At 35.7% G+C, this 20,870-nt stretch overlaps 1 protein-coding gene across 10 annotated transcripts in view; it reads left to right on the top strand.

The window, feature by feature from the left end:
• Positions 1-20,870, top strand: part of cobl (cordon-bleu WH2 repeat protein) — an 87,027-nt gene that overhangs the window by 5,143 nt on the left and 61,014 nt on the right. For 8 of the 10 annotated variants that reach the window (XM_088602266.1, XM_088602264.1, XM_088602259.1 and 5 more), the window contains exons 3-4: positions 16,079-16,279; positions 18,875-19,082. In XM_088602266.1, the coding sequence (XP_088458392.1) occupies positions 16,079-16,279; positions 18,875-19,082 (409 nt within the window). Of the gene's footprint in view, positions 1-3,085; positions 3,261-11,672; positions 11,986-16,078; positions 16,280-18,874; positions 19,083-20,870 lie in introns of those variants that run through there. The other 2 variants (XM_088602262.1, XM_088602260.1) reach the window with 2 other exon arrangements.

Here is a 20,870-nt window from a genome sequence, read left to right as displayed (position 1 = left end):
CCTGTATTTTATCATTTATGCGGTGAAAGGCTTCAATAAGTACATCTAATGCCTGATTTCAGCAGAATCTATATCAAGGGCATCTAGAATGTTCTTGTTATTGGACAGCATTGGAACACAGGTTTTGAATTAAGTTTCATTCAAACAATATTTTGTCCATGTATTGCCATTATTAAAACATTTAACCATAAAGCCATAATTTATTTTAATTTTTAGCAATAAAAATATTTTTGCAGTCTCTTATTCAAAATGTTTTTCAGCTAGATGTACTGTAATGCACTGATCTCTGAAGAGGCACAACAACTCAGCTACTTCGCAGGAAATGAAATAGTTCTGTTTCTAGCTCAGTGACCAGCTTTTGAAATCTGAGACTTTGAGTTTAGGGCAAAGCACATAAAGCAGTGTAAGGTTACTAGATTACAAAGCTGCAATGATATGAAAATCAAAGGATAGGAAGTTAAAGCTGCAGACGCTGAGGCATCCTCGAGATGTCAGATTTTTCTTATGAATTCTAATGCAGTACCTCTCTAATACGGTAAAGTATTCTTACTGTAATCTGCTGCTGTAGTTAAATGCTGTGTACTGTGCTGTGGATTATTTTGTAAGGTGAAAACTACTGAAACCCAAAACTGAAAATAGTTTGCATTTATATTTGCTTACACATTATCAGCGTAGTACAGTATGTCAGTTCTGCCCATGAGTATACATAAAATGCCATTACTGGGTGTGTTTGGGGCAGTGATTGGAGTCCTGGCTAAGAGCCTTGAATTTCCTGCTCTCTGATGTGGTGTCTGGTGTGGCTGTTCTGGATGACCTCCACTGGAGGTTGGGTGGTGCAGAATGTGCTGCAGTATAATTAGAAGTTCGTTATTAGTAGTAGCGGAGCGTTCGGTAACCTAGATGAATATACTTAAATATGGGTTATAAACAATGAAAAAAGGATTTCAAATCCTATACTTATTCATATAAAAAAACAAGTACAAAGTAAAAATAAGATTTCAAAATGGATAGGATTGTATTGAGCAGGGCATATTTTGTCAGTCACCTGAAAATTGAAACAACTTTCACTACACCCATCCATTTTCAAACTGCTTCTTCCAATTCAGGGTCATAGGTTAGCTGGAGTCTATCCCAGCAAGCAGTGGGTGCAAGGCAGGGTACACCCTGGACAGGATGCTGTCAAATGCAACTTGTATTTGTAGTTTTTTCAATGAGTATTTCAGACTCTCAAATTTGTACTGAAATTTCTCTGTGAGAAGAACTGCAATAATAAATATAAATGAAATAAAAATAAAAGCAAATATTGTATGTATTGCAGATTGCAATGTTGGACAGTCAGTCTATCACATCAATGGATGAATTAAAAATATCTGTGTTTTTGTTTCAGAGAACTTAATACCATATCACAATTTTTTAAAATATGTTAGTGTGCCTGAATTGTCCATCTATCCAGTTTCAGGGCACTGCTTATTCTTCGTAAGAGCTGCATCAATCTTTCACCTACCCTAGAAGTATTGAGTGCAAGGCAGTGTCACGGATGTCGGAAAGGCATGCTGTGGAATGGCCAGGAGAGCAATAAAGACCCAATGCATAGCGGTAAAAGTGGCAACACTGGGGTTAGCCCAGGCTCCGGGGTCAGACGATTTCGATAAGAAACCTATGCCATCAGGCCACGGACAGGAGCGACCTGGTGCTAGGTGGGTCTCAGGACATCCGTACCCTCGGTGCTGAGGCAGGAGCAGAGTAGACACAGGAAGTAAATAGGCTACAAAACAAGACACACCAGAAAGACATGAATAATCACAGGGAACTAGGAACAGGACAGAAGTAGAGCGCCCTCTAGGTGTACAGGGCGTGACAGTACCCGCATTATTGAGTGTGTGTGTGTGGGGGGGGGGGGGTGTACTGGTGACAAAAAAAACAGACCAAACACGTAAAAACGATCACACACAACAAAAAATAAACACTGATGGTACAGGGGAACAAATAACACATAATAGCTATAACAATATTGTACAATGTTCTAGTAAGAACTCTAGAAGAATTTAAGATACTGCATATACTTTTGGTTTCCAAAACATATTTGCGTTCTGGATTCGTACCAGAGAAGAGCAGCTAGGTACCAGTTCCTGGGCTTGAAGGACTGATCTACACTGTCAATCTAAAAAAACTGAACTGATACAGTACCATCAAATAAGCTGTAATTCAACATGAATTTCACAGATTTTGCTACTGACTCAATTTCTAATTAGTGATTAATTATGCTTATGCCTTTCAAGGAAGTTATTTTAAGAGAACCAAATATGCTTGGTCATAACAATGAAAAGGCAAGGTATAAGTCATACTATGGTACTGCACTTTGAAAGAGCACATGCTTGTACTTTGTGGTTTACAAGTAACAGAATTTAGAAATGTTCGTGTCTGTGGTTCTGCCTCCATTCTTTGGAATTGCAGTGGTTAGAGTTTGTACATTAGTCTTTGGTCTTAACAGCAATAAAAGAGCCTTATTGGGCTAGAATGTAGCTATCAGACTAATTGTACAAGGGGTGAAATATTCTCTAATTATTATTTAAATGAAGCCTGAGTTAAAGCGTTTGTCAGAAATTCTAAACTTTGTCAGTAAAGTATAATATAAAGATGCCTTGACTGTTATTCATACCAACCCTTAGATTAACATTTGGGGATACTAGCAATGACATTCTTGTAGGTTTTCCTATTCTATACCTGGAGTGAGTCTGTCAAGGATTTATAACTAGTTGTTTTGCAAGGATCTAAAAACCATCATTGTCAATTTACCATGTTCAATACTTTTACTGTTAGATATATGGACCCTTGTTATGGGTTCAATTTTTAAACGAAATTAATAGTTTACTAATAATTTTGTAATTACAACAGTTTTTGGTGTTTAACAAATGACCATCCCACTTAAAACAAGGTTCTTACTTATAGCGGATTGAAAGCACAGTCCTTATCTACCAGTTCTGCGCTTGGAAATGGGTGAGCATGATTATTCAGCCTTGATTGCAGCTGTCAGGTGATGTTGACTGTAGCCTTGTTACGGTATGAAGTGGGTAGATGAAAAGAGACAGCCTCAGGGACAGAGTTTAAGCTGAGACTGGCAAGCATTTGTTACCTGAAACCACTGGTCTTTTTTCGATTTATTTTGAGAAGGATAACGGTAGAGATGCCAATGTGATATCAAGTATATAGTAGGGTTGATGCGTGATTAAACCATAGAAATTATTACTCTTCTTGTGCAAGTGAGTATCGTTTTACTTTAGGTTTGGCTTTGTAATTTCAAGCTTGTTTCTACAGTAATACCTGTAGATAACTGAACAGGACCTTGAAGTAAAGAAACAAATCCTACGTGAAGAAAGGTGCTCTGATCTTTATTGTTTCAGTCAAGACCAAAACAAAAATGCATAACATGAAATGCTTTCTATATAATCACATTGTGATTGTAGTTTGTTTGTTTTTTACAGCGTAGTGGATCTTTATGAAAAGAAAGGTTTGCATTATTGCTTTGTTTTACCATCTTTTCATAAGGATTGCAGAAGCTCATTGTTTCTGTACTGTAAATTATTGCATTTTCTGTTTGTTTATGTGGTTTACAGCTGTGTGGGAAAATGTGCAAATGTGTTAAATTAGTAACATTTGAATCCCTCTTAAAGGTCATTAAATAAAATGAGATATTTGAAAAAAATTGAAATAAGGCAAAATAGCTTTCCAAGAAGTCTTTGTACATTTATTTATTCATTTTCCATCTCAGTGTTAAGTTCTGACCTGTACAAGGGTGTTAATATAGATTACAAATTTAAACTTATTTTCAGAGTCTGTAAAGTTTGAATTCTTTGTATAATTGCTATTGAGGGTGAAACTTGCTCACTTCTTCTTACTTCACCAGTTCGCTATGTTTTTGAGTCATGTGTTTTAATATTTTAACGGGTCACCTGGGAAATAAGGCATCGTGTCCCTTGCAGAAACAAATAAAGCCATGTGCTTTCTTTGCCTGTGAACCTGTATTTAATTTCTGTGTTCACTGTGGGATTACACTTGAGGCTAATTGTTATTTCACTCTGCTTGGTTTTCCATTTCATCAGTCCCCAGAGAAATTACCGCAGGGCCAGGTTATTCTACATGATTCAGTGTTGTTTTGTAAGTCACCCACTTATACAGTATGTATTAAAATTATATTTTTCTAATATTTGACTGAGACACATATAGAGTATGTTATTTTGCTTCTGCATTAACTTCAAAGTAAGACTTAAAAAAAAGTATATGTTGGTGCAACAGTTTTATTTACTTACTGTATTTGTGTATTTTTTCTAAATGTGATTTCTTGTGAAACTTTGAAATTTGTCTCCCAGATATACTGTGTTTTAGATAGTTTAAAAATGGACACTTCCATTTAGCTTATTTGGGAAGTCTTTGTATTCTTTGTTTCCTACTTTTGGACTGCCTTCTGATACCAGAATGTTTGTACCATTATGTCATAAACTTTGTTCGATATTCAGATTAGACGATAGATGACCTTTTGTGCAGATGTGTATTAAAAAATAATACATTTTTGTTTATTATTTTGTTTTTTATGACATAGTAAACAGAAATTATAAACAGTTTAAATCTCCTTGGCTGTGGTACCTAACACATTTATTATAAAATATTTGTACAAATGTGTAGAAAGTAAACCTCTGACATAGAACTTTAGTACTCCACAGTGGCTTAAGCAGAGAGAGGAGAGATGCTCACCTTTGGACTGGATCAATAAAATAATAAGATAAGCAGATCTCTGTGTATTACGGCGTGATGTGTCATGGGTGTGGTCATCACAGTCACTTCGACTTTGCAGTTTCAACAGTGTCTTCTACAGTACAAGGTTCTCCTTACCTTCAGAGACAGGGCAAAAAGTGTGCACACTGATAAATCACTTCAAATACAAAAGTTACCTTAAATAATTGAATTGTACAGTACATGAAGTTCCTCTCGCATCTTCTTTTAAGCCCAAAAGAGAGAAAGGCGGGCGTAGTGGTTCACAATTCCCTCTGAAAACTGTCAGGGAAGGGTAGGGGGACGAGGGGGAAGAATATTACCCATTCGGACCCCTGGAGGAAGGGCAGCGCCTCCACACTGAACACGCCCCTTGCCGGTAGTGCCACAAAGGTTAATTGGCTTCTGGGGAAACCGTCTGTGGCGTGAGTGTGTGTGAGTCTGTCTGTGCCCTGCGATGTCCAGCCTGTCCCCAGTCTTGGACCCACTGCTTACAGGATGGGCTTTGGCTCTCCTGCGACCCTGAATTAGATTAAAAATGGTTCTAAGATATACAAGAGCAGTCCATCAACATCCGTCTCTTCTTACAAAGATCTCAGAGTTGCTAAGCTTTGCATCAGTTCATATGTGAAACAGGTTTAATGCCAGTACATTTTGTTTTGAGACATATATCTTTTTTTTGCTCTAGTTGTAAATAGGAGTATCTGTTTTCACTGCCTTACCCACACTTCTGGGCCGTGGCTTGGCATCTAGCACTGCCGTCTCCCCAGTCCAGGTTCCTGGGTTTGATGGTTTGATTCTGGGTTAAAGCAGCAGTGTGTGTGTGGAGTTTGCAGGATATTTCACTGAACCCTTGGTTCCCCCTGCCTCCCAGAGACACCCAGGTGAGGTTTGATTGGCTATGGTACCTTTTCCCACTGGGGATTATCTCTATGAAGGAGACAGCTGGGCTCTCTGCCTCATTACTTAGCCATAAACAGCGATGCTGTAGTACCTCTCTCCCCCATGACCAGCTCTCCACAGGGTACTCCGCTTCTACACTTCTGAGCTTCTGCCCTGGCGGACGGAATGGTAGTGCTCCTGGGTGGTTACTGCCTTAACTTTTTAAACTCCTGATTTTCATTCGGCTGTGACAGGCCAGCCTAACATTGCCGTGTTAGAGTGTAGGTATTTGATTATGTTCTCGGATATTTGAAAGGGTGGGGCTCTCCACTCAAGTGGTTTGAAACCCGAGAGCACAGGCAGATGCTGAATTAGGAAGCCACATGCCTAGTAACTGCAAACAAATGCCTGCATGGAGTCAAATAACCCTGGATACGTCTGGGTCATTCAGGTTTTGTAAGCAACTTCAATCATAAATTTGCAGCTGTTTCAAAATAGAAAGAAAAAGCTCTTCAGTGTAAATATAGGTTGCTATGTGAACACCATAACTCTCCCAGTGGCTCTGACACATTAGTTGTCCTCACAGATCTGTGCCAACTATGGATAAAGAGTTTCACTTGCTGTCTTGTTCAGCATGCAGAGAAACTGTTAAAGGAAACGTGTTACCCATTAGTTTTGGGATTGAGAAGCCCACAGCATCAGGTCCATTTCAGATGCACTTTGGGCATCTTAAAATACAGTATTTGAGGGCAGAATTTAAATCCAATTTCAGACTTCTCTTGCTCTAAAAATATGTTTGCATTGTTTCATTTTCTGCAGTGCTTTGTGTTTGAAATCTTCCAAAATACAGTACAACATTCCAGCTGGGATTAAGTAAGCATAAAATGAGATATATAAAATAACAGCCCAGCTCAGTTTTCAAGCATTGGACAGTACTGTACAGTATATGTTAAATACAAGTACTTCTGGAACAGAGCAATATGTTTTTAATGTGTAATGCATTTGGGTGTGTCTCACATCATAAAACAAAGTAGTAAGGAACTTTTTTCCTTGTTGAACATATAAGCAGAAAGAATGCCTTAACTGGCATTAGAGTATCCATTTTCCAATAAGAAGATGCCTGTAGGGTTGCAGTGTGCACTGTTTTTATAGTTTGACCTGAAATGGCAGCTGCATTATCAGGAATCAATGACATTTGAAGATGATCTTACAGTTTTGTCTGGTCAAAACGCTCCACATTTGTTGTGAATGTCCTGTGTTATTGAGTGTATGTATCAAGATGTTGTTTTTCTTTTTAAAATAAGTTTAATAAAGTTTACGAATTCTTTGCATTTATTTTTTTCTCACAGTAGCTTTCTTTTATGGTTTTATGACATGTAAACTTTAGGAACAGACTAAGACAATAACAACAAATTTAGTGAGTGTGAGCCTGTGGGAGATGAACGATGAGAAAAAGATTGCCTAGCTGTCTGTGTGTCACTGAAGTGATTTTATTTATTCGTATGTGCAATGTGTAACATACTGTACAGTGTATTGTCTTAAACAATCCATCAAGCTGCCTGTTGCAGGATGCACCAAAGTGTGACAAAGTGAGAATTGGTTTAATAAGTTTATTGGTTTAAATAAGCTTTAGTATACAGTATATTCTTAAGGTGAGGTCAATCAAAAACATACAAATTAAAAGCACATAGATACAGAGCTACCTGTACTGAAATATAAACTTTGCACAGTGTTTAATGATATAAACAAGTACTTCTAAAATTCAACTATATCTACATAGAATTATAAAAACTTCATTATCATGGTTTTCCTACCCATGTTGTTTGTTGAACATACAACATACAGCTGTATATACCTTACGAATATGTTTCTATTTCATTATGACAAGTTGCTGCTCAATTAAATTAAATTTTAGTTTAAAATTCTATGCCCCTCTGCAGTTTTGAAATGAGAGTGTTAAATCAGTGGATCCCTGTTTAACTGATAAAGAAAACCCTCTCACAACAGCTATATAAAGACATGCTTGTTCTTGGCCGCACAGCCCTGCACTCTGATCAGTCTGTAGCAACACAATGATGTTGTGATGGGATAGCGTTCACTGAAAAGCGTGGAAAATATAGACAGGAGACCGACTCAGAGCCGGTGCACATTTATGTTTTCATACCACTTCAGTTAATGTAGTTCAAGTAGTCTATTCTTAGATATGTTTATGTGTGCTTTTTATTTTATTTTAAACAAGTCAATAAAAATAAATGTATATTTGAATATCTTTAAGCCATTTTGAATCAGAATGAATTAGAACATGGTACATAATCCAGTGTGACTCCTGTATTTATTGCTGTTAAGTAGTTTGATAGATTTCTGTGGTGCCCTGGATTCTTTGTCAGATTACATTACCTTTAAAATGCATGTCCTGTCTCGTTTCTAATGTTGACTAAAAAATAGTACCTCTAAAAATAATATAAGTAACTTAGTTTCACTTCTGTATATTCTTTCCTGTGTAAGATTGCTTTCTGTCACCGATATTTTCTGTCACCTGATGAATTTCCACTTTTTCTACATGCTGATGTTCGTTATTGATCATTATTGACTTATTTTGATCATCAATAATTGGCTTATCAGTTACCTACTGACTGCTTTATCGAATTGTATTTAAATCTGATTGTAATATCATCCTCAGAAATAGACTTGCTGTTTACAGTATTAATTAATACTACAGTATATTTCATTCATTGTGTTTTGTTTAAATTTGGATCACACAAAGAACTTCATATTAATGTGGTTACAGCCAGCTCTTCAGTGAGTTTGGAGCAACCTTTTTAGAGAAGGGTTAGAAGCCAGTGCCCTCTTGACTTCTTATAAGAAACGTGGTGGATCAATTACCTACCAACCCAGTTGAACTCGATGTCCATCTCTCATTGTAACTTTAGTTCTTTTTTCTGGTGTCGAAGAAAACACTCAGGTTAGGTGTGGTTCAGCAGAGTCCTTTATTCATCCGGATTGGGAGGATACAATCATACAGATCCGAGAGCAGCTTCTCCCTGAGATGGCAACTGTGATGGGTTTTATACAACAAACCCACTCAGGAAAGCTCATTCTAAATTTCCACATTAGGAGCTGTTTTTCTCTCTACAAACACTTCTTTGTAATTGACCACTTTATTCTTAAGAAGCAATTTTACCATGTACAGTATATAGACAAAAGGAAGTATTTAAACAAAAGGTGTGAAATGAACTTTGACATTCTGTGATTGCAGCATTAATATCAAAAAGTCAAATGATATGCTTGAATTATCCCTTTATACTGTTGCTAAGCAGAAAAGGCATGTGAGCAAAGCCAAATAGTCACTATATTACATACTTAGAAAAGGTAAATGCTACAATTCTACCTCCCTAGTTAAAAAGAACAAATGGAAAGGTATTGGGATCTACTGAAATTACCAGGATCCCCCAGCAAGTAAATCACCAAGCTCATGTCAGCCAAATGTTTTTTGCACACATCTCATACGGGGGGAACAGTATCTTCATATATATTTTATTTTTAAAGGAGACTGTTTCTTTTGTGCCCTTTCAGTATTTCCTCACTGTCTGACAAACTACTGCTTTATGTGATTAAAAGAAAAATGCTGCTTTTCATCCTTGTTAGCATTTATTAAAGTTAATCTGATCAAATAAGATTTGAATCCCACTTTGAATTGTGTTAAGCAAGAGATGGTATGTTTATTTTTAATTAAATTCCTAATCTAACTTTGGGAGATATTTCAAATGAAAAAAAAATATTATGGTTTTTTTTTACTGCCCAAACCTGATCACATTTGCTTTTTAATCCTGTTGTTTTTAAATACAAGAAAAGAAAGGCTGAAAACAGATCTTGAGTCTGAACTTTAAAATGAAAGAAAGGGCTCCTTGTTTGCTTGAAGGAGGAACTTGAGTGGACTTATCAAATCACTCTGTAAGACTGTGCTGGATAATTTATGCTGGCATATCAGACACACCAAATCAGGTGCAAAATGTATTATCATAGTTGTATTTAAAACAAATACTCTGTTATAAGATCAATTTATGTCAAATGTATGCAGTTTGTATTTAATTTGAAAATGTTTTCTACATTTAAACATATTTGTTTAGAATATGAGTTACCATTTGGCATTATTTTGGTTGTGCTAGTACTGTGCATTTATGAGTTCACACTGTTTTTTTTCCTTTGTATCAGTTTTAGAATCCACAAAACTGCACAATGTAAATGCAGAATGTTTTACTTGTTTCCATAACATGCTAAATTCTTAAAACAGTTGTAACTCTAATGGGCATTTTAAGGCCTAAGTTTGTTTCCTTATAACTGATCCACAATACACTTGTCTCAGCCGTTTGTCAGGAATTCCTTTTGGCCCTTTCATTCACGCCTCTGCGGTTACAAAAGGTTCTCCTTTAGTGCACCTGTTTCACTTGAATTAACAGGTATCAGTGCTTGTTCACTGGGACCTTCTGGAAATATTTGCTCCTAAGGTACTTTAAAATTAAGGTGTTTTGAGAAAGTCAATTTGGCAGTCTATAATTTTATATGATTTTACACCGTTTTTTCATAAGGGATGGATGGATTTGATCAATTTTATCTCTTTTATTCCAGTTAATTATTTACAATTTCACTGATCTTGCATTTTGGCTGTCACGTCTTCGTCAGGTGTCACATTGTGAGAGACACATAAACCCAATTACAGCCTTCAGGGGGCTCTGAGCCTGCAGTATCAGTGCTAGTCCCCGTGTAATGCTATCATCATCATGTGTATTATGATGATCACATTATTACATATGTATGAAACATTGTCTGAATAAAAACAAATAATGCAGTTTTTGTGCTAACTCTGAGAATTGTCCTGTGCATATGTTAATTAATTATAACTGAATGGCTGTGGTGCATTGATGTACTGTATTTAGGTCAGAGAATGCGGCAAACCCATACGAGGTCTAATCTCTTAATCTCATTCACACAACAACAGGTTTAAACCACAACCTGGATTTCTGAATGTACTAAATGCTTCACATCGATCTAGTAGTAGTCTGCTGTAACAAAAGTACAAATTTTAAAGTTGCATTTATGATCGAAATATTGTAAAGAAAAATTGTAGTTCCTACAGTAGGTACAGGAGTTTTTTTTTTAATGTTGATTTACAGTACCAATACTTAGACATTATTCCCTGTATAGTAAATGAATGAGTGTGATACAACACTGAAGTATGCCTGTGGCTGATGTACAACTTTGAGAGATAAGGCTCTCTTACTCTCCTGTAGTGAGGAAGGGACCATTTCCTATTTGAGACATAAAATGTATATTGTTGTTTTACTTTTGTGCATTGATTTTAAATTTAACTTGGAAATCTAATAAATATTTCAATTCAGAATGGGTGTATTAAAATAATTATTTTCATCTGCACAGAACATTCTACATTGTGTCAAGTGGAAATCTGCTTATAATTAAAGATTCTAGAAAGAGCTAATGGAAAATAAATCAATTGTGGCATTTTCTGTAAAAATATATTTTTTCTTTTAGTTGTAAAAGTTACTTAATCTTCACTGAAAAAGTAAAAAAGTTAATTTATATAAATTTTCCTGGGCTTAGAATTGTAAAAAGTCATTACAAGTTGAAAAAAACACTTTGTAGATTCCCAAACCTACCAAAAAATGTCAGGTTTGTATGTTATATCATTTAAAATATTATTCAGAATAATACAGAATCTTTATGGTAGATGTCCAAAATCTCACTGATTATTGAAATTATAGGAATGTAATTTTTCCTAAGACCAGAGCTGATCTTTTATTCTGATGATTAAATCAAGTTGAAATGCAGTGCTAACAGTTTGTTACTACTATCTAGCAACACTCATGAGAGATGATTATGTATCGCAGCTTTTTCCTTTTATACTGTACTAAGATTAGGGCATCGGCCTTTTGTGATTAATAAGTAACCAAGAGTAGTTTAGGTCCAAAGGCCTTTGGAATGTCATTATACTCCATACTGCATTCCAGCAGGGCCCGTTTCATTACACATTAGACTTACTCAGTTTATTAGACACTTTGAAAGTTTTACAGAAAGACAGCAGATGTCCATGACTATCTGAGAATTGCTTTAATGCTAGGTTCTAAAATACATTTTCTTCTGTCAAGCAGGAGGTGTTTAATCTTTATATCATACAAATTAATCTGTACAGTATATAGTTCAAATATGGACAAAATATAAGTAATGTGGTATATACAGTAGTATATGGCCTAAAATGTCATCTTTTTAACTGTGATAGCCAAAGAATCCTAAGATGAATCCTCAGAAGGCAAGTGTTCCAAGGTAGGTGAAGAATGACCATACTGTCACGTTTCTGATAACACTGTGATTAAGATATGATATACAGTAGATGTAGGTGGGCATTGGAAAGGGTTTTAACCTTGATTGGATTTCTACAAAAATATGCTTAATGGATAGAAAAATGGGTGTCAAAAAGCTCTGTGAGGATTAATGATGAGTTCAGGTCAATATAATACCTTGTCTTATGTAGTTCATAAAAAATATTTTTGTTATTTTGTGAAGTGGCAGATCATCTGATTATTTTTCAAGTCTGGACATTTTCACTGTGAACACTGTACATTATGTGAAACTATGATTCTTGAAAATGCTGAGATCCCCAAAAACATGCATGTTTTGAATAAACATTTGACTTTGCGGTGAAAAAAAGATATAGCAATCCTTTCAATTTAAGCTTTGAAAGCCTAAACTCTGCACATAAGAAAAACAGTCTTGGACAATATTGTTAGCATGTCTTAATTATTTTTCATTTCATCATTTTACTTTGATTATCTTTAATGCTTGGTTTTTGTCTTTCACCATAATACTCAAACACATAGAAATTACATTTTAAGGCTTTAGAAGAACTCAAAAAAGAGTTTATCAATACCTACAGTTATCTGTAAATACACATCATTAATCATGTAGTAGCACATTTTAAGATTGTTGCTTGTAAATGTAATATTGTTTCAGTAATATAAATATTCCATATTCAGACCTTTTGTATAAATAAGTACCAGGGTAAAGCTTTGTTTAATTCTCTATTACCTTTAAGGGTAAGTTATTAATTCTCAATGTAGTTTCTGAGACATGCTAGAGCTGTGCTAGGTGAATGCAATACACTGATTAATGAAAGAAATTCTGCAGTTTTGGTTTCCTTGTTACTCATCATTCAAGGCCCAGCCATTTAAAAAAATGGGAACAAATGTAATCAGCAATAGGCTTGGAGTCAAGGAGAGACAAAAAAAACAAAGTTATTTAATTTTAAATGTTCCTAAAAATATTCAGATGTGTTTTGGACCAGCTTTCTCAAATATAACCAGGCACAGTGATGGAAGATTGGACCTCTGAAGGACAAACTGAAATTCAGGAGGGCTGCTGGATTAGTTTTTTATGGTTTTTGTTGTTTTGAAGAGATCTCTAAGGAGAAGGCAGTATTCCCAAGCTTTTTCTCCATTATTTACCAAAATAAATTTAATTACAGTGGAAGACGATATTCATTCCTTTTAATAACATAGTCATTATTTTAAATAACCTCATTGTTTTAATTGCATTATGTTCTGTTTAGACTTTTCACCATTCTAAATTTAAGTGTTTTGGAATGTCTTTGCTCTTTATATCCTGTCCGTATAATAGTTTTAGATATACAGTAGTTTATCTGAATGAAAATAATTTTAAATACTGTTTCTTTTCTTTCCTTTGTATTTACTGTCACTGTGTGTTACCGTTTGATGTGCTGCAACTTCCAATACATATTTTTCCAAAAGACTTTAAATTAAATATAGAGAAAAGGTCTGTTTAAAACCTTCTCATTACCAGTAGAAGTTATGATATAATCATTTGGTGTGTTTCTGTAAAACCAATCTTTGTGAAATGTTTACTGAGGGTATTGTACAATCTCACCTAAACATTTAGAAATTGCCTTAATTCATATCAGTAACAGAAGTCTGAAATAAAGCAGACATTGTTCTTTTGAGATTAAATATTCTTGCTTAGGGACTGCTTGGAAAGATTTAATATCTTTCCAAGCATATTGCTGTAACAGAAATGAGTATCATGATGTGATAAAAATTAAATGGTACTTTCAAGATTGGTAAGGATTAGCGATGTGTTTTCAAGGGGAATTCAAGACATTTTGCAACTCATTTGTCCTTAAGACAAGGAATGACCTCATGATACCGTACTTCTGAACACTCCCCTAACTGCTTATCAATGGTTTCAAGGAGTCATCTTCCTGAAAGTGTGTAGTGCTCAACAGTCTGAACTGCAGAGCTGCTGTTCCACTTACACTGTATTTGGAGATAGTTCCCTCCACATCCCTGGTCTTATGAGCTGGTGTACTGGTATCCAGGAGGGGGACACCACATGCTAGTATTCTACGCCAGCTTTCCCAGATGGCTTTAGACAAGAAGAGTGAGCAAGTCAGGGTAATATTTCCAGGAGCTGTAATCTTGTGAGTAAAGGGTCAGTAGAACCAGGCTGAGTCCCAGATGATGCTTTCCAAATTTTGCTTGCTAGGGACGTACCTGTAATGCGAGCGTAACAATTCAGGGCACTTCCACAGCGTGAAGTCCATGTGTCGTCGCCAGTAGAAAAACTCCTCTGTATCAGAGCAGAGCAGCTCTGTGCTCCTAAAGCTCTTTGCTGGACTCCACTATGTTCTTGCGATCCTGTACATTGAAGTTCCAGGATACAGGATTACATTCAGCATAGTTTTAGCACTTTTCACAAAGTCCTTTGTCAAAAAGGTAATAAAAACACGGTTAACACCATAATATTCAGTATTCTTTAAGGGAGCAATGTTATCATCTTTGTTATTGACTTTCAGGTTTTACTAGATGTGATAAAAAAAGCCTTTTGTGAAAGTTTCTAAACAAAGCTAACATGATCAACTTAGTCCAATGTCTTATTGATACAAGTAGCTCACCAAATATTGTTTATGTAAGAATTATACAGTACTTTTCTAGTTTTGTATATTAATCTGATTATGTGAATTGAAAAAAAACTAGAAAAATACTGTACTGTCAAAATTATACATTCCTATTTTTTATATACAACTAAATGTTACAAATGTATTTAGATTACTTTTGCATTTCCACTCATTCTAACTTGATGGGCAAGAAATTGGATACCTGTACATGTTGAATCATCCATACATGCTTCATTAACTGTTCCAGTTCAAGAATTTTTATTGAATTTTAATTTCTCTGGACAATGCTGTTTGTAGCTGTTCAGTGTATCTTTTATTTATATTTTCGCTATATTTTTGGTTTGGAAGTTTTGTACTAAAACTATACTGACTTTTTGATTGTACACTGTAATCAAAGTCTCAGGTAAAATAGTGCTCTTTCGCTCATATTACACCAGCATTTGTAACTGTAAATAGGAACTCACCCTGCAAAACCTGCAAAACTAAGGCAGCTCCTATGGTCCCATTTTGTGAAATTGCAAAACGATACATTGTTGAAACTTTCAAAATATTCAAAATGTGAATGCTCAAACTGAAGAATTCAAAAGCTAAGATGAGTTACAGTACATGTCAGCAAAAACTGAAATGAAAAAAATATGTTGATTGCATAAGTATTTAAATCTGTGAACCACAAAAATATTTGGTGGAAGCACCATTTGCAGAAATTACACCTGTAATTTTTTTGGCACTTTATTGGGAATGTTTCTACCATCTTTGCATACTATGGTGGTGCAATGTTTACCCATTCCAATTGGCTCAAGGTCTCTTGACCTTTGGACAGGAGTTCTCAACAGAATTCAAGTCAGAACCTTGACTGGGCTACTCAAGGGCATTCACTGTCTTATTCTTAAGCCACTTAGGGTAGATCTGGCCTTGTGCCTTGGGTGATTCTCCTACTAACTTTTTAACCCGGTTTGGGGTCTTTAGTAGACTGAAGCAGATTTTGTTGGATTTTTTTGGTTTAAAATGCCATTTGGATTTAATAAATGAAGTGTCTCATTTAAGGCAAGAGACTGTGTATGTTACAGTATATGTTAAGCTTTATATATATTATTAGTAGTATTTTTATCTCATGTGGTTTTTTTTATTCTTCTACAAATGCTGAGAGATGACTGATGGACTGTACAATTTTATGCCTCTTATCTTAATCTGTTCAGAGTGCTATACAATTTCACTTTTCTTGTGTGTTTATCTACACATTTTATTGCTCCTTATCTTCTTTCATTGTTTGGGATATTTTGTTCAGACTTGTTGCAAGAAGTCCTCAGTAGATGTTCTTTGACATTCATTCTAAGACAGAAAATAGCCCTCCTGCCTCCGCTCCTGAAAACAGCAATACACACAGCCCTCTTAATAAATCTAAATATACAGTACCTCTTTGACTGATTCATAATTTTCTAATTTGAGCAGGAAAATGAAGGCTCGAGCCCCACCTCCCCCTCAAGCTCCTCAGCCGGCCCCACGCAGGATCTTCAACACAGCCAAACCCACAAGCCTAGAGACCACAGGGCCCCCTGCTGGAGAGGCCAAGGAGAACGTGCTGCACTATACAGTGGACCTCCTGGTCACTCTGCCACAGGGCTTCCAGACCAGGACTACAGTGAGCGGAAGGTGGGCAAAAATCTACAGATTCACACAGCACAACCAACATATAATAATAATAATAATTATTATTATTATTTTTATTATTCCTTACACTTATAAAGCACTTTTCTGGACTGTCCACTCAAATTGCTTTACAAGTACTCCTCCACTGCAGCCCCACTTGGTTGATGTGACGGCAGCCAGAGTGCACCAGCAATTAGTGGGCAGGAGAACAAAATGATGAAGTCTATTCATAGATGGGGGTTATTAGTAAGCCATGATTGTTAAAGGACAGTGTGAAATTTGGCCAGGATACTGGGGTAACACCGCTACTCTTTTCGTGAGTTGTAGGATGATCGGACATTGTAGGATGATCCAAATACATGAAATACAGTACAATTGTTGCAAGTAAATACAAAAACGTAGCGCTGCAATATCTGTTTTTTTCATTTTCCATCATTTATTAAACTTCACTGTAGTAGAATGTTTGAAGTGTAGGAGCGGTGCAAGAGTATTCGCAACTGTAATGAGTCTTTGTTCATGCATGAGCAAGTGTATTACTCATTTCCAATCAGGGTTGCCCATCCTGATTAAACCCTTAGTCCCCTCTATTTTAAAGTGTATTTAAATATCAATATAACACAGGCATCCAAATCATGATTCTCTAAGTGGCCTGCATCTCTGAGAGCAAATCAGTCGTCAGTCCAAAATACAGTTCAGATTGGTACAATACTTGGAACTATTTTCAATTTAATGATCAGAACTGGCAGTCAGGGAGCAGAGCTACCTTCATAGATTCTGTCACCATAACCGTCCAACCGTTTGTAATGCCTATAAATCACTCTTGTGTTTCAAGTTGAATTTGTTTAAACTGTTGCCATCTGTTCTCCAACGATTGTACTGTATATCTATTATATTTTCCATTTTACTTCTCTTCAACTCTCTAATTCCTTCAGCGTCTGCTTTCCGGAGATTGTGAACTTCTGATCTGGGCTAAACCTGTATAGTTTCAAAGTATATTTCAAAGACAGCCATGGGTAACCTACGGTATTGATATTACGTTCAAACCCAGTTGAACACAAGCTTAGAATGAGAGAAGATGAGGACAATTCTTCTCAGATCAAACTGTAAAAAAATATCTTTCATTCTGCTTCACATAAAATTGGATTCCATTACATTTTTGTGTCTGCAGTTTGTTTTTTATTCAAGTTTTTATCTGCTGGCTGCCCCTTGTTATGACTGTTTTTACTGGATACTAGGCCGAGTAGAGGCTGCAGCTCGGAGACCACATGTTGCTGGGGAACTGCGACTGATGGAAAGACTCTTGGTGCTTCGATGTGTGGTTGTCTGTTTCACTGCTGAAGCTCAGACGTGGTAGTTTGTGTCTCCTGCCTACTGGAGGGAGGGGACTGACCATATTAAAAAGCAAATGCTGTTTTACTTAGGAAAGCGGAAATGTCTGTGACAGACCTAGCAACCACAATTTTGAAGGGTTGCTTTGAATTGTACACCACAGCTAAGATAATGCCTAGTCATTGCATTTGACCATGACATGAAAACAATCAAGAGCAAAGACAGACTGTTCAGCTCTCCAGAGCCTGCTGGCGTCTAGAAATGTCCTAATAACACAGAGCATTAAGAACTGAGTGTAAAACACTTCAGGAATCAAAGGGAATCCTTTAAATAAACTTCACTTCAAACTTGGTTAAACTTGTTATTTTGCAGACTTTTCATTCTAATGTTTGTTATATACATGTAGTGTAGTTATTTTTCCTAACAGTTTTATAGAATGTTTTTTTTTTATTTGGCTATGCTTACACTATATTAAAAATGTACATTTTTAAGCAGTGTGTGTCACTTTAATGGTGATGGTGTTTACCAAAAACCTTGAAAGGTTTTAACTGTCTTGAAGTTTAAACTAATTATTCTAAAACACTAAATGTTGCTCAATACCTTTTTGTTGGTCAAACGTGATGACCTAACCAAATTATTTGAGGAGTTAACTTATTTCTTTAATTTAACACAACATTTCAAATACCATGGCATTTGCTAACACAATGGGAATTCTGGACATTATTAAAACCAACTATTAATAGACAATGTTTTTCATGCTATTTTTAAATACACCAGTTATTGTTTGATCTTTTTTTTTTACTAATCCCATGTGAGTGTGTAAGCATTTGTTTCAATCGCACATGGTGTGTTAGTTGTATATGTGTTTGGAAGCCAAAAAGACCAGTATCTTTTTTACAATGTGAGATGTCTTCTCAGCCCAAGGAAATTAAAGTGTTCTTATGGTTCTCTCACAGGCTGTACTTGCAACTGCAGTTCATTAGTTCATGCAGTATAAGAAGGTTTCCTTTAATATAGACAAAAACAGAAAACCCATAGATGACTATCCTTTATACAGAAAACATCCTCGGAATTTCAGAAGTCTCCCTTCTTTGTTTTATGTACCTTATAACCCCAAAAATATTAATACATGTGTAATTTTGCAAAATTAAATCTCCTTCTTTGTTCCATTAAAACACTGTGTAACTGAAGGCTCTCCTGATGGAGCTAAAGAAGAAATTGAATCCTTAACTATCCATTGTTAATGACGGTGTTTACTGGCCTCTCCAGCAAGGCACTCATGGATCTGCTCGTGGACCTGTGCAGCCAGTACCATTTAAACCCAGTGTATCACACCCTGGAGCTGCTGTCCTCTGACGCTCTACCAGTGCCCTTCAAGCCAAACACTCTGCTGGGAACATTGGATGTGGACAAAGTATTGATCAAGGAAAAGGTAATAGAGGAGAAAGTCAGAAGACCCCCACCAAAAGTGCCAGAGGTGAGTGACAACATGCTGTTTCCTGGCATTTTCCGTCTCTTCCTCTATCAGTGCATGACTTCACCATCTGAAAAATACTACTTGACATTTTGTCTAAGTCCTAGAAGTATATTAAGGTTTGTTTCATCTGTTAATTCTTCCTCTGTATTCCCAATGGATCTGTATCACATCCTGGTCATGGTCTGTGCTTGTTTTAATATATGGAGTGTTTTCCGTTAGTCATTTTTGTTTTCAAAGTAAAAGCAAGGGATCTCTGTATGTTAATGTAAGTACATTATGTTTTATATGTTCATATAAATGGCACATTATTATAAAATGGTTTATTTTTATAAATTATTATAAATAACCATTGTTATTTATTTTTGGTTATTTTCATATGGGTGTTCATCACTGTTGTCTTAGTTAGATTTCATCGTACGCCCAAGCTCTTGGACTGTCAGTGGCTGGAAAGAAGTCATGCTTTTTTTACCATTGGTTTTTAGGCTGTTTAGTTACATTTATTCAAATAAGTAGCAAAATATATTTGAGAAGAATTTGCACATCCAAAGATGATTCCCCTAGATTATAGCAAACTTTTATCTTTTTCCTTGGTTTATACTTGTTTCAGCAATACATAACTGCTAACAGCATGAAATGACAATTGCACAAAAGTTCTTCTGTGCAGTTAAAATGTTCATGTAATTTGGGGGTTTTATTTCATGAGCAAAAATATGTAATCTTGATATGTAGAGTATGGAGTGCTTTAATTCTTGTCGCTCTTTTCATTGTTTTAATAATATACCCTTTTAACTACTTAATCTATGAATAATTTCAGGAAACGCCACAAATACACAAAAGAGCACATGCAAAGGTAGGCTTATATTTCCAAACACTAGGACTTATTCATCCCTTGTTACTACGGTGTGAGTGACTTTTCTCATGTGTCTCCTGATCGTTTGTTCCTAGCGTGTAAATATTTAATGGATTCCTTACCTTTAGTTACCATGCATTATTTCTATCACTCTTGCTGCTCCCAGCCTTATTTCTGGTTTTTTTTAAATCTCCCTTTTCAAGGTTTCAGTGGTGTTGGTTTTGAAACTGGGCTGTGAAGTCACAGTTTGCACGATGTAAGATAAAAGTGATTCATGAGTCTAGAAGAGGGGTCTTTTAGCACAACAGTTTGCTACTGTAGAGTCCTCTTCACAAAACCTTATTGGATACTTTTATTGAAATGTGTGTCTGGTTTTTATTCATTTGTGTGTTGTTGCTATTTCTATTCTAGAATTAGACAATAAAGAGTTTAGAAAGATTTATTAAGAAATAGTTGAAATAAATGTGATTAGAAATTAGAAATCCTTATTTTTCCTTGCTACTTTAAATAAGTCACATCAGAGTGCCTAATGCTTCTGAAGCTTCAGTTCTTCATATAAAAAAATGACCTTCCAATACATTTCAATATTTTCTTGACAGAACTGGAATAAGAGGTCTTTTGTATCTTCTGTATTTTGCTCATGATATCTTTTAGATATCTTAGAAATCTAGCCTAAAGCCAGTAACAAAAACAAGATAAAACTATGCAATCTGAAATTGCACATAGAAAATGTACAGCTAGAGATAGCACAGTCTCTTATTAACTTTCAATATCTTAGAGATCCAGTACATCAATCTTACATTTTATTGAAAAATGTAGCCACTTTGCTGAGACAAAAATGAACCACAATTCTTGGCCCGTTTGTGTCTGGTGTGGCGATAAGAGACATTAAAAAGCCATGACCTTGGGTCATTACCATGGAATAGTTCCATCTGAGG

Source organism: Lepisosteus platostomus, chromosome 12 (assembly GCF_059453375.1).
Source record: "Lepisosteus platostomus isolate fLepPlt1 chromosome 12, fLepPlt1.hap1, whole genome shotgun sequence".
NCBI lineage: Eukaryota > Metazoa > Chordata > Actinopteri > Semionotiformes > Lepisosteidae > Lepisosteus > Lepisosteus platostomus.
This window is presented reverse-complemented; position numbering and strand designations above follow the sequence as displayed.